Source organism: Lithobates pipiens, unplaced genomic scaffold, assembly GCF_037356315.1.
Source record: "Lithobates pipiens isolate NorthernLeopardFrog02 unplaced genomic scaffold, aLitPip1_a1.2 Scaffold_13, whole genome shotgun sequence".
Lineage (NCBI taxonomy): Eukaryota > Metazoa > Chordata > Amphibia > Anura > Ranidae > Lithobates > Lithobates pipiens.
Genome location: NW_027507718.1, coordinates 20703527 through 20717730, shown reverse-complemented (window position 1 = coordinate 20717730; position 14204 = coordinate 20703527). Strand labels below are relative to the sequence as shown.

The 14204-nt window shown below is 50.7% G+C and overlaps 1 protein-coding gene across 1 annotated transcript in view; it reads right to left on the bottom strand.

The window, feature by feature from the left end:
• The window catches only part of LOC143973964 (guanine nucleotide-binding protein subunit alpha-14), a 175183-nt gene extending 163872 nt beyond the window's left edge, over positions 1-11311 (bottom strand). Inside the window, exon 1 of the mRNA XM_077474895.1 lies at positions 10782-11311. Within this exon, the coding sequence (XP_077331021.1) occupies positions 10782-10902 (121 nt within the window). The 5' untranslated portion in view covers positions 10903-11311. The remainder of the gene's footprint in view (positions 1-10781) is intronic.
• Between the last annotated feature and the right edge of the window lie 2893 nt (positions 11312-14204).

The window sequence follows — 14204 nt, the reverse complement described above, 5'->3', positions numbered from 1 at the left end:
ATTGACAGGGGTTTTTTGCTGTTCCCTAGTCTACCCAAAACAGAAAAAAAATAAAATAAAATAAACCACACACACACACACACACACACTTTTGCCTTACCTGAAAGAGGAAGTAAACCCTGGTGGGTTTTACTTCCTCTTTTGTTCGCTGCAAAGCCTGCAAATGAAAAGCATAATGGGCTAGTATGCATCGCATACTAGCCCATTATGTGCCACTTGCCTGCAAAAGAATCCAGCGATGTCCCCTACGAAGGCAGCGTCCATCTTCTGGCCCCTCTTCAGCTCTGTGATTTGCCGGAGCCGCGTGACATCACTCCTGCGCATGCGCACGGGAGCCGCAATTAACGGCACAGGCTAGGGAAGAACGGCATTTCGTTTTGTTTCTTCACCGCGCATGCGCTGTAGGAATTTTCGGCAGACTACAAGTGAAATTTCTCCTAAACGGCACACGTTTAGGAGATATTTCCACTACCTACAGGTAAGCCTTATTCTAGGGTTTACAACCACTTTAAGTGCCCAGCTAAAGTCCTTTCACACTGATATGTTTTTCCTGAGTTTTTACCTTCTAAGACGACACAGAAAAAAGGTTTCCCTTTAAATCCTATAGGACTTTTCACACCACTGCACTGTGGGTGTAGTGCTTTTTAAAAGTTCTGCATCTTTGGTGCGGTTTTGAAAACTACTCCAAAAATGCAGCTTTACATTGCAATAAAAACGCACCCAAGATTTGCATTTTTGGTGCGTTTGAGTCATGTCCATTTTGCACACAAGTGCAGTCGTTCCAAAAATGCACCAGAAATGCATCATAAAAAAAAAAAAAAAAAAAAAAAAAAAAACACACAGGGGAGAGTGAAAGGGGTCTTAAACCTTAAAAGTAAGGTGTCTGACCCTATGGAACCCCTTCTTTCATTGCAAGTGGGCTAAATGTTAGTAAATGCTATAGGGTTATTCATAAAGAGTATCTTAGAAACTTAATAAATCCGGCCAACACTCTGAAATTAAAGGAGCTTGCTTCTGGGCCTTTATTCAACCTTACCAAATATGCAACTTGTGTGATTGTCAGAGACATACATAAATCTGTCAGTGCCAGACTTGGAAGTCAGAGCGGCCATAATGGTGCACTCTCTCCCTGACCAGTGAACCCAATCACCTCATAGGTACATGGCTGAAGAGTTTTGCAAACGAGGTGGTTGCAGCCCGATGAGGAACTGAGAGACTAGTTCGCTATCCGGTCTGAATGGCTGCTGATTGACAGTATGGCAGCGAGAGGATCCATAACTGCTATTCAGTCCATTGGTGGCTTTTATTCCACCACCGCCATGTGCTATCAATCAACAGCAAGGCAGACCTGAACTAGCCTCTCATTTCTCTATCAGGTTGTGCCCACTCAGAGACCCAGATCATTTTCAAATGTGGAAATTGCCATATCTGGGTAATGACATCACCTGATCCCCAGTCCCTTTCATTTAAAAAAAAAAAATAGCGTCGACCTGGGAATCTCCCGTCCAACAGTTGAATGAGGCTGGGCATAAAGTAGCGTGTGGGAGCCAGCACAGACATGCCATCCAAAGTACTGGCATCTGTTTGCCAGCTCAGAGCAGGTCTTAATTACCACCAGTTTCCTAAACTGCAAACTGGCAGCAATTCTTTAAGAATCTGTCACAAACAGACCACAAAAAGAGGAAGCTCCACTTGTCTGCCTCCCCCCTCCAGTGCCACATTTGGCACCGGGGGGGCTCAGCCGGAGGTTCGGCCCTCGCTGTAGCTGGCTCATTGAGAAAGCTTAATGCGATTCGTGCAAGTGCAGTAGGAAACCGGCTGTGAAGCCGCAAGGCTTCACTTACCCAAAATGGCGGCAGCAGCACCTGAGAGCTGATTCAAGAATTGGCTTAAGTGAGGACACCACGGGATCCCTGGAAAGGTAAGCTCCCTAATAGTAAAAGTCAGCAGCTACAGTATTTGTAGCTGCTGACAATTTTTTTGGTGGGGGTGCTGAAGCTTCGCTTTAAACCCTTATTAGTTAGGTTAGCAAAATAGCACAAATGCTTGCCCGAATTAGGCATGGGTAGTTCTAAAGAAAAACTATTGCCAGAAAAGTGCCAATAAAGTGTTTGTAAACGATCACCTTGTAAAACAACCCATTCAGTTCAAAATATTAATGAAAGGCAAAACATTGGTGCACAAATATAAAAAACGATAAAATACATTTTCCCCTTTTTATAAGTGATCACATTCCTTCTGTTCTCAGCTCCATGAGAGCTGGAGAGAGGTGAAGCAGTCAAGGACAAGTCTGAACATTGTAAGGCCTCTTTCACACTGACGTTCCGTTCAGGCCCGCCTGTCAGTTTTTCAGGTGGACCTGAACGGGTGCTCCATAGAGCGTCGGATGTCAGCGGTGACATGTCCGCTGACATCCGACCCGCTCCGATCCAACAAAGTGTGACGGAGGAAAAAGCTATTTTTCCATCCGTCTGCGGATCGGATTGGGTGACGACGGACACTGCGGTCCATCTTCATCCGATCTCCCATAGGGGAGAGCTGCGCTGTGACAGGTCTGTCCCTGCACAGTGTGCAGAGACAGACCTGTCATCTCCCTGCTCAGCGGGGATCGACTGAGTGATCCCTGCTGAGCAAACGGATATCCACGGGGCGGATCAGAACTGATCCGCCCTGTGTGAAAGGACCCTAAGAAAGCACACAGAGTTCTCAGCATAGCTAGAGAGGGGACCACGGTCTGTTCTCCTGCTTAGTGTGGTCAGTGCATGGTACAGCAGGCACATATCAGGAATATGAAATGTTGGGTTTACATACTCTTTAAGGCTTCACTAAATTCCCCTGCATAGTGCTTACACTTGAGATGGCTGTGCTTAAATTAGCAATGAACACCAGTTATAGAGCCAATTGGTTATGATCTTACATGCAATTTAAGTATTCACAGGCACACTGGCCACCAGGGTGGATTTTCTCCTGCGCTCTTGAAGTACACATCCACCGCTGTGCAGTTTTAAAACATACTGCAATAGTGAAGTGGTTAAAGTTATGACTGAGTGAGAGATCTACACTGAACTAACTTTCTGTCAGTCCTCCCAGTGGAGACAGTAGCAGCAGGCGGAACGTTTTTTCCTCCATAGCATACACATGTAATTTAAAGTGATTGCAAGATCAGAGGGTGTTTTTTTTATCTTCATGCATTCTTTGCATGAAGATAAAAAAATAAAAAAAAAAACCTTGTGTGCAGCAGCCCCCCCCTAATGCTTACATGAGCCCCATCCAGATCCAGCGATGTTGCAGGAGTGCCTCGTCTGCCCGGGACTCCTTGTCATTGGCTGAGAAAGCAGCACCATTGGCTGCTGTCAATCAAAATCAGTCAGCCAATGAGGAGGCGACGGGCCGTGTCGGTGCGCCATGTGCAAATGGACACAGGGAGCTGTCACTCGACTCAGATGCCCACATAGCAAGCTGCTTGCTGTGGGGGCACTGAACAGGAGGGAGGGACCAGGAGCACCGAAGAGGGAACCGAGAGGAGGATCAGTGCTGCTCTGTGCAAAACCAACTTCACAGAGCAGGCAAGTATAACGTGTTGGTTATGAGAAAAAAAAAAAAAAAAAAGCCTGGTCAAACTTTCAATTTATTTTATAAGATACATTTTGGTGACAAGTACTAATTTTATACAAACATGAAATGATCTCTGTGTGCATGTTCCTTACTCTACATCCTCACTTTAAGCCCTGGTTCACACCGGTGCGATTCAACCTGTCAAAACAGCGGCAACTGCTAGACACGGCACCGTCCTAATCAGTGCAACGCTGCATTTGCAGTGCCGCACCGATTTCAAAAAGTAGTTTCTGTACTATTTTTTGCGATTTCAGCTTGCGATTTCCACTGACATCTGTGTAGAAACTTTTTGCCGCTGAAATTGGGACTGACATGCGAGAGTGAAATTGTGCGAGTTCAGCTGAACTCGCACGGCTTCATTCCCACAGCTCAGTGTGAACCTGGGCTAAATCTCTGGCAATTCTTTTGTTTGAGAAGACCTACAAGCATTTCTGCATGCATATTTTTGATGCGTTTCAGGGTGTCATCCCCCCCCCCCTTTCTTTTTCTTCACCTAAATTGGAGGACAAGTGCATCCCAGTGTTTGATGCGTTTGCAAAAAAAAAAAAAAAAAATGAAACATGTTCTACTTTTGTTGACTGCATGGGTGGGAACCAGGGCCATTGGAATCCATGTTAAACACCGTTCATGCAGAATAAAAACGTACTGGACTGCATCTGGCATGAACCAGCCCTAATACTCCTCTGACAAAGCTCTCAGATTCTCCTAAATAACAGTTAATCTAGGCAGCCTTTGCAGCACAAACTGCTAATCCTTCACCAATTAGGCCTTACTATGCATGGGGACTTCCCAAAGTAAGCCTACACTGGTTGAAGAAGAATCCCTGAGGACTGGTTGGACAACCCTGCCATAAAGAGATGGAGAGGCAAGTGGACTTTGTAGTTCATGCTTACATAGCCTATATGCCAATGCAATTGCTAACGTAAACACAATTAAAACCTTGCATGGGAGGATGTCATATGAAGCCTTAGCCAAGATTAGCTCATAATCGCTGTGTAGTACTCCTGGTTTCCCTTTGCTTCTAAGCACATCTCTGGCAGGCTGATGTTTAACTGGATGACACTGTATAGTAAAGTATTACACTGTACCTTGTCCTTTAAGGGGACACAAGCCAGCAAATGCAGTCATCCAAAATGGTTTTTTTTTTCCCTTTATCTCATGTCAAAAGAACAAAGTGTGCATGTACAATAATTTCTTAGAATAAAAAAAATTTTAATCACTCAACTGTACAAGAAGAATATGCATAAGAAGCTAAGGATGAGCTATCAGTGATCAATATAGCAATTTTGAGTTTGTGTCTAGCGTACACAAATGATGCATTCACAGACATTTCACAATAACTGACACTAAACTGCACTGTTGTGAGAGGTACCACACACAAAACACTTGTTTTTAACCGCTTCAGCCCCAGAAGATTTTACCCCCTTCCAGACCAGAGCACTTTTTGCGCTTCGCGACTGCGTTGCTTTAACTGACAATTGCGCGGTCGTGCGCCGCTGCACCCAGACAAAATTGACATCCTTTTTTTCCCACAATTAGAGCTTTCTTTTGGTGGTATTTTATCACCTCGGAGGTTATTTTTTGTGCTATAAAACAAAGAGCGAAAATTTTGAAAAGAACACATTTTCTTACTTTTTGCTATAATAAATATCCCCCAAAATACATAATAAAAATGTTTTTCCTCAGTTTAGGCCGATGTGTATTCTACTTTTTTATTTTTTTTAACCAAAAATAATCGCAATAAGCATATATTGATTGGCTTGCGCAAAAGTTATAGGGTCTACAAAAAAAAAAAAAAAAAAAAAAAGAAGAAGGATAGATAGTTTTATGGCATTTTTATTTTATTAGTAATGGTGGCGATCTGCGATTATCGGACTGTGACATTATGGTGGACACTTGACAATATTTTAGGACCATTGTCATTAATGCAGCGATCAGTGCTATAAAAATGCACTGATTATTGTGTAAATGACACTAGCAGTGAATGGGGTTAACCACCAGGGGCAATGCAGGGGTTGTGTCCTAGGGAGTGATTCTAACTGTGGGGGGGTGGGCTTCAAGTCACATGACAGCGATCACCAACTCCGATGACAGGGAGTGGTGATCTCTGTCATGGCAAGCAAGAAAGGGGAAATTCCTTGTTTATATAGGTACTTCACAGATGTGAATGTGACCCATAGGAAAATCACGTTAAAAGGGACTGTACTGCATTTCTGCAAAACTGAAAAAAAAATACACACTGCAAAAGGCTTAGGTGTGAACCAGGCCTGAAAGTGAATATTCCTCACATTAGAGGGATAAAAATACATGGGGTAGTGGCGCTTTAAATAAGGTACAAGTGCATAGAAAAGTTCTTTGGGCTAACCAGCTCTATGCTGAAAAACAGTCCACTGTGTCAGGGCAAGCCTTGCAAAGGAAGTGGAAGCCACACTCCAAACATGTAAAGACTAAGTCTGAGTAAAGACTGTCATTTTTTTAATTGGAAGAGGGTGCATTAAAAACTCACATTTGATGTATCTGTATGAAGGCACAAGAATGTCCAATAGATCACATTGTCACTGTCCAGGCTGTCTGCTGCAAACAAGTCTCACTATTTCAGATAGAGCCGGCATCCTGTCCAGCAGGAAACGGCGCTCAAGCGTCGTCCAAACCGAGGGTTGGAGCACAGCTGGGAACTGAAGGAGAGGGCTGGAGCGCAGAGCGGGATGACGTCACAGACGGGCTTGTGAGGCGTTTCGGAGCATACGCACTGGAAGGATGTGCACAGTGCGTGCTCCTTTGTCAAGCTAGGGAGATTCAGCTGATATCAGCCTTTTTATGTGCCTTAGTTTGGACCATGCTTGAGTGCCAACGATTCCTGCTGGACAGGACGCTGGCTCCATCTGGACTAGCGAGACGTGGTTGCAGCAGACAACCTGGACGGTGACAGTGCGATCTATTGGACATTCTTGTGCCTTCATACAGATACCTCAAATGTGAATTTTTATTGCACCCTCTTCCAATTAAAAAAAATGACAGTCTTTACTCAGAGGTGCCTGTGTCTTCCTCACATTGGATTGATGCCTTTTCACTTCCTGTTGTCTCTACATGACAGATGAAGGGAAATCTCCCCAATGCTGGGCCTTGATAAGGGTCACATGGGAATCCGGACCCAGCATTGAGCATGAGGTTTAGAGTGCACGCTGGCGTTGTACTTACAGACCATATCCGCATATGCTGTAGATCCAAACTGCCAGGTCAGGCACTGCTACATGTGAGCGCAATATTTTCTATGCTGGTTTTTTAATTACCAATAAACCTACTACAATATAAAGCCCTTCTTTATGTCTCTGGTGGAATACATCTTCATCTCCCTAGCTAAACCTGAGGGATCTCTGGCGTGGAATGGTGGAAGTCCCAAAATCTATTTGGATTTCAAAAAGCATATTTTGACCTCCTGTAATAGGGGGTGAAACACTTCTGCTGAGTTGCCATCTACCCTCCGAGCACCTGTGGTGAAGCAATCAGAAGACATACACATTTGGAAGCACTTTATATTACTGATGTCGGGCACAGTCACATTGGAAATTTATTTGCATTACTATTCATGTATATATTCTTTCACATTTATGAGTATGTTGTGCGCACATCTCCAGATTCCCCATGGAGATCTGGATGTTTATTTATGAGTTGACATGGTGAAGCGCAATTACCTTTACACCACCATTTGAGTATTTTAAAGTAGAATTAAAAGGCAATACTAAGGCTACTTTCACACTGGGGCCGCCGAGCGTTAGCGCTAAAGCGTTGCTCGTTTCAGCTGCGCTTTTTGACCGCTAGCAGGGTGCTTTTAACCCCCACTAGCGGCCAAAGAAGGGGTTAAAAGTGCCTGTGTTTTGCGGTGCTTTTAACTGCTGCCCATTCATTTGCTGTATACAGCTCTCCCAAACCTCCCCAAAGATGCTGCTTGCAGGACTTTTTCTAACGTCCCGCAAGCGCACCACCCCAGTGTGAAAAGTTACACTAAAATGAATGGGAGGTGGTTTTCAGGCGTTATTTAGAGGCTATTTCTAGCGCTATAAACCGCCTCACTGGGAAGCCAGCCTAAGACTTGGTGCTGTGCAAAAACGCACGGGGCTGCCATTCATGTAAAATCACAGTGCGTGAGCAAGTACCGCAGGGAAATTGCATTGTCAAAAGACTATGCATTTTCCCTGCGGCCATGTTTTTCAAAAGGCGCATGCATTTGAATGGGCTGCCATGCCCACTCAAACACAGCCCACAAAAAACGCATAGGTTTGAACCTATTCTAAAACTTTTTCTAATCCCTCTCCACTCTATTCTCTAGGCCAGTGGTCTCTAAACTATGGCTCAGAGGCCCTTTGTCAGCCTTTATCTGGCCCTTGGAGCACTATTTCTGCAATTGACACCAACAGGCACATCATTTTTGCCACTGACACCAAACAAAAAGGTAGACTACTACTCCTCCTCCTCAACACAAGTGTTATGGAATTTTTTTCCTGCCACCGGCCACCAAACCTGAGACATTTACTACTCCCAAAATCCACCCCCCCCTAAAAGTCTGAAGGACAGGAAACTGGCCCTTTGTTAAGAAAGTTTGGAGACCCCTCCTCTAGGCAAAAAAAAAAAAGAGAGAAGGAGATTTGCCTTTAGTTAAACGTCAAGCTTGTAATACACATTACAGACTGTGCAAGCAGCATAAAACTTCTAGCAGATGCAGACAGCATTTGAGTGCTCCGATAGCCGCAGGTTCCGGCTGTCAAAAAAAAGATGGCAGAGGAGATTCCTCTTTCCACGCTGCTTAGAATGAATGGAGGAATCAATTTGATTTCCCTTGTTCAGCCCACAGTTCTATATGTGTATCGCTAGCTTATAAAAAAAAAAAAAAAAAGGGGGGGCCTCCAATTTCTCAATGTCACCTGCATTATGTCCCCAACCACACTCTGTCTCTGACAGTCTTCTACAGCACCACATATACTACATGTGGCCTCTTTGTGATGGTAGGGGCCATAGCCGAGACCCCCTACATCACATGCATCTCTCTCATAGATCATCACTGTTCTGGAAGACAGACATACCAGGCTGCTAGATTTTCAGAAAAAAGCCAGTAATGGTGTGGCCTCCACATTTCTAACATGACAGGTGTACTTATGTTTTGTGTCAAAAACATCTCGTCAGCCAGGTGAGCACAGCGACACCTTAACTGGAGCAGGAAATAAATGTTCAGAAAATCCCTCACAGGAGGTAAATAGACCGTGCTCCATGTTCTAGTAGAACCAGCACTCATGCCAGGGACAGGCTACACATAGCTGGATGTGACACATCGCTTTCAGCCTTTGTCATGACTGATCAAGGGTCACAACTCCCTGCGTCTTGTGACCTTCTATAGATCCCTATCTCCCCAAGTGCCTAAGTTCCAAAAGCCTTGTCTGTGTACATAAAGAAGCTGGAGCAAGGAAAAATAGAGCAGTGCTTCAATCCTTCATTCTGCCAGGGCAGGGTCATGAATGGTTGCTATGGATAACAGCCCCACTTCCTCTTCCAGGGCAGGATCATAAATGGTTGCCATGTACAATAGCCACACTTTTGGATCCCAGAGTAGAGTCATAAATGACTGCAAAAGGCAACAACCCCTCTTTCCGTGCATGGTCATGAATGGTTGCTATGGACAGCTGCACCATTTCTCCCTAACAAAGCAGGTTCCTAAGTAGTTGCTATGGGCAATAACCTCAATTTTCTTTCCAAGCATGGTCATGAATGGTTGCTGTGGACTACTGCCCCATCTCCACTCCCAAAGTATAGTAATAAATGGTCGCTACGGGTGCCTGGCCCTTCTCGCCAATGGTCGCTACGGGTGCCTGGCCCTTCTCGCCAATGGTCGCTATGGGTGCCTGGCCCTTCTCGCCAATGGTCGCTACGGGTGCCTGGCCCTTCTCGCCAATGGTCGCTACGGGTGCCTGGCCCTTCTCGCCAATGGTCGCTACGGGTGCCTGGCCCTTCTCGCCAATGGTCGCTACGGGTGCCTGGCCCTTCTCGCCAATGGTCGCTACGGGTGCCTGGCCCTTCTCGACAATGGTCGCTACGGGTGCCTGGCCCTTCTCGACAATGGTCGCTACGGGTGCCTGGCCCTTCTCGACAATGGTCGCTACGGGTGCCTGGCCCTTCTCGACAATGGTCGCTACGGGTGCCTGGCCCTTCTCGACAATGGTCGCTACGGGTGCCTGGCCCTTCTCGACAATGGTCGCTACGGGTGCCTGGCCCTTCTCGACAATGGTCGCTACGGGTGCCTGGCCCTTCTCGACAATGGTCGCTACGGGTGCCTGGCCCTTCTCGACAATGGTCGCTACGGTTGCCTGGCCCTTCTCGACAATGGTCGCTACGGTTGCCTGGCCCTTCTCGACAATGGTCGCTACGGTTGCCTGGCCCTTCTCGCGAAGGGTCGCTACGGTTGCCTGGCCCTTCTCGCGAAGGGTCGCTACGGGTGTCTGACCCTTCTCGCGAAGGGTCGCTACGGGTGTCTGACCCTTCTCGCGAAGGGTCGCTACGGGTGTCTGACCCTTCTCGCGAAGGGTCGCTACGGGTGTCTGACCCTTCTCGCGAAGGGTCGCTACGGGTGTCTGACCCTTCTCGCGAAGGGTCGCTACGGGTGTCTGACCCTTCTCGCGAAGGGTCGCTACGGGTGTCTGACCCTTCTCGCGAAGGGTCGCTACGGGTGTCTGACCCTTCTCGCGAAGGGTCGCTACGGGTGTCTGACCCTTCTCGCGAAGGGTCGCTACGGGTGTCTGACCCTTCTCGCGAAGGGTCGCTACGGGTGTCTGACCCTTCTCGCGAAGGGTCGCTACGGGTGTCTGACCCTTCTCGCGAAGGGTCGCTACGGGTGTCTGACCCTTCTCGCGAAGGGTCGCTACGGGTGTCTGACCCTTCTCGCGAAGGGTCGCTACGGGTGTCTGACCCTTCTCGTGAAGGGTTGCTATGGAAGTCTGGCCCTTCTCATGAATGGTCGCTATGATCTCCAGCCTCCCTAGTGATGATAGTAGTTGTACTCCCCCGGGCACAGTTGTAGCCCAGAGCCGTGATTGCCGTGCAGTAGAGAGAACATTAGCTGGCTTCCCCTCGCCACGTTTTCCCAATAGGTTATTCATTAGATGCAATTAGCAGGCACTCACCCAGCAGCAGCAGCTTCAGCTCCCTGCGAGCATTCCTCTTGTCCATGCGGATCTTTTTCTCGATCTCAGCATTAATCCTCTGGGACTCCTTCTCCTCCGCGGACAAGCAGCACCCCGCCATTGTGGCAGACACAAATCAGTGTCGGCGGCACCCCCTCTCTCTCACAGACACACACACACAGAGCCCCCTCCGCTCCACCAGCAGTAGGCGCCCTCACTCCGCTCTCCCCGGTGCCCACTACAACTTCACAAGGCGTCTTCCTGATCAACTTCAAGCGGCTCTCCAGAGAGGAGGGAGGGGAGGAGGGGGACCTGAACAAAGCCAATGAATCCCTGCTTTCTTCTTCCTTGTCCTGGGGAAGGCTCCCTCCTGAGGACGTGTGACTGGGGGAAGGTAATGGCAGCCTCTCAGGAACTCCTCTTCTCCCAGGTGGACAGGAGCCCTCAGACACACAGAGGTGGGGGAGTCAGTCAGAACATATCCACCGAAAGCCTTCTTTTCCCGGAGTAATGGAGAGGCGGAGTCAGGGCGGCTCTCCTCTCACACCTCCTCCTCCTCATGTCTGTGTGCTGGGGGTGGCCGCTCTCCTCGTCAGGGGCTTTTCCAAAACAACCAAAGGAAACTAGGAAAGAGAGAGAAGTGTGGGGGCACCTCCTGGGAGAGAGAGAAGTGTGGGGGCACCTCCTGGGAGAGAGAGAAGTGTGGGGGCACCTCCTGGGAGAGAGAGAAGTGTGGGGGGCCACCTCCTGGGAGAGAGAGAGAGAGAGAGAAGTGTGGGGGGCCACCTCCTGGGAGAGAGAGAGAAGTGTGGGGGGCCACCTCCTGGGAGAGAGAGAGAGAAGTGTGGGGGGCCACCTCCTGGGAGAGAGAGAAGTGGGGGGGGGCACCTCCTGGGAGAGAGAGAGTGAAGTGTGGGGGGGGGGCACCTCCTGGGAGAGAGTGAAGTGTGGGGGGCCACCTCCTGGGAGAGAGAGAGAGAAGTGTGGGGGGCCACCTCCTGGGAGAGAGAGAGAGAGAAGTGTGGGGGGCCACCTCCTGGGAGAGAGAGAAGTGTGGGGGGCCACCTCCTGGGAGAGAGAGAGAGAAGTGTGGGGGGCCACCTCCTGGGAGAGAGAGAAGTGTGGGGGGCCACCTCCTGGGAGAGAGAGAAGTGTGGGGGGGCCACCTCCTGGGAGAGAGAGAGAGAAGTGTGGGGGGCCACCTCCTGGGAGAGAGAGAGAGAAGTGTGGGGGGCCACCTCCTGGGAGAGAGAGAGAGAGAGAAGTGTGGGGGGCCACCTCCTGGGAGAGAGAGAAGTGTGGGGGGCCACCTCCTGGGAGAGAGAGAGAGAGAGAAGTGTGGGGGGCCACCTCCTGGGAGAGAGAGAGAAGTGTGGGGGGCCACCTCCTGGGAGAGAGAGAGAGAAGTGTGGGGGGCCACCTCCTGGGAGAGAGAGAGAAGTGTGGGGGGCCACCTCCTGGGAGAGAGAGAGAGAAGTGTGGGGGGCCACCTCCTGGGAGAGAGAGAAGTGGGGGGGGCACCTCCTGGGAGAGAGAGAGTGAAGTGTGGGGGGGGGCACCTCCTGGGAGAGAGTGAAGTGTGGGGGGCCACCTCCTGGGAGAGAGAGAGAGAAGTGTGGGGGGCCACCTCCTGGGAGAGAGAGAGAGAGAAGTGTGGGGGGCCACCTCCTGGGAGAGAGAGAAGTGTGGGGGGCCACCTCCTGGGAGAGAGAGAGAGAAGTGTGGGGGGCCACCTCCTGGGAGAGAGAGAAGTGTGGGGGGCCACCTCCTGGGAGAGAGAGAAGTGTGGGGGGGGCACCTCCTGGGAGAGAGTGAAGTGTGGGGGGCCACCTCCTGGGAGAGAGAGAGAGAAGTGTGGGGGGCCACCTCCTGGGAGAGAGAGAGAAGTGTGGGGGGCCACCTCCTGGGAGAGAGAGAAGTGTGGGGGGCCACCTCCTGGGAGAGAGAGAGAGAGAGAAGTGTGGGGGGCCACCTCCTGGGAGAGAGAGAGAAGTGTGGGGGGCCACCTCCTGGGAGAGAGAGAGAGAAGTGTGGGGGGCCACCTCCTGGGAGAGAGAGAAGTGGGGGGGCACCTCCTGGGAGAGAGAGAGTGAAGTGTGGGGGGGGCACCTCCTGGGAGAGAGTGAAGTGTGGGGGGCCACCTCCTGGGAGAGAGAGAGAGAAGTGTGGGGGGCCACCTCCTGGGAGAGAGAGAGAGAAGTGTGGGGGGCCACCTCCTGGGAGAGAGAGAAGTGTGGGGGGCCACCTCCTGGGAGAGAGAGAAGTGTGGGGGGCCACCTCCTGGGAGAGAGAGAAGTGTGGGGGGCCACCTCCTGGGAGAGAGAGAAGTGGGGGGGGCACCTCCTGGGAGAGAGAGAGAGAGAAGTGTGGGGGGGCACCTCTTGGGAGAGAGAGAGAGAAGTGTGGGGGGGCACCTCCTGGGAGAGAGTGAAGTATGGGGGGGGCACCTCCTGGGAGAGAGTGAAGTGTGGGGGAGGGGGAACCTCCTGGGAGAGAGAGAAGTGTGGGGGGCACCTCCTGGGAGAGAGAGAAGTGTGGGGAGGGAACCTCCTGGGAGAGAGAGAAGTGTGGGAAGGGCACCTCCTGGGAGAGAGAGAAGTGTGGGGGGCGCCTCCTGGGAGAGAGAGAGAAGTGTGGGGGGGGGCGCCTCCTGGGAGAGAGAGAAGTGTGGGGGGGCGCCTCCTGGGAGAGAGAGAAGTGTGGGGGGATGCCTCCTGGGAGAGAGAGAAGTGTGGGGGGGTGCCTCCTGGGAGAGAGAGAAGTGTGGGGGGGTGCCTCCTGGTAGAGAGAGAAGTGTGGGGGGGCGCCTCCTGGGAGAGAGAGAAGTGTGGGGGGGTGCCTCCTGGGAGAGAGAGAAGTGTGGGGGGGTGCCTCCTGGGAGAGAGAGAAGTGTGGGGGGACGCCTCCTGGTAGAGAGAGAAGTGTGGGGGGGCGCCTCCTGGGAGAGAGAGAAGTGTGGGGGGATGCCTCCTGGGAGAGAGAGAAGTGTGGGGGGGCGCCTCCTGGGAGAGAGAGAAGTGTGGGGGGCCGCCTCCTGGGAGAGAGAGAAGTGTGGGGGGCCACCTCCTGGGAGAGAGAGAAGTGTGGGGGGCCACCTCCTGGGAGAGAGAGAAGTGTGGGGGGACGACACCTCCTGGGAGAGAGAGAAGTGTGGGGGGACGACACCTCCTGGGAGAGAGAGAAGTGTGGGGGGACGACACCTCCTGGGAGAGAGAGAAGTGTGGGGGGACGACACCTCCTGGGAGAGAGAGAAGTGTGGGACGACACCTCCTGGGAGAGAGAGAAGTGTGGGACGACACCTCCTGGGAGAGAGAGAAGTGTGGGACGACACCTCCTGGGAGAGAGAGAAGTGTGGGACGACACCTCCTGGGAGAGAGAGAAGTGTGGGACGACACCTCCTGGGATAGAGAGAAGTGGGGGGGA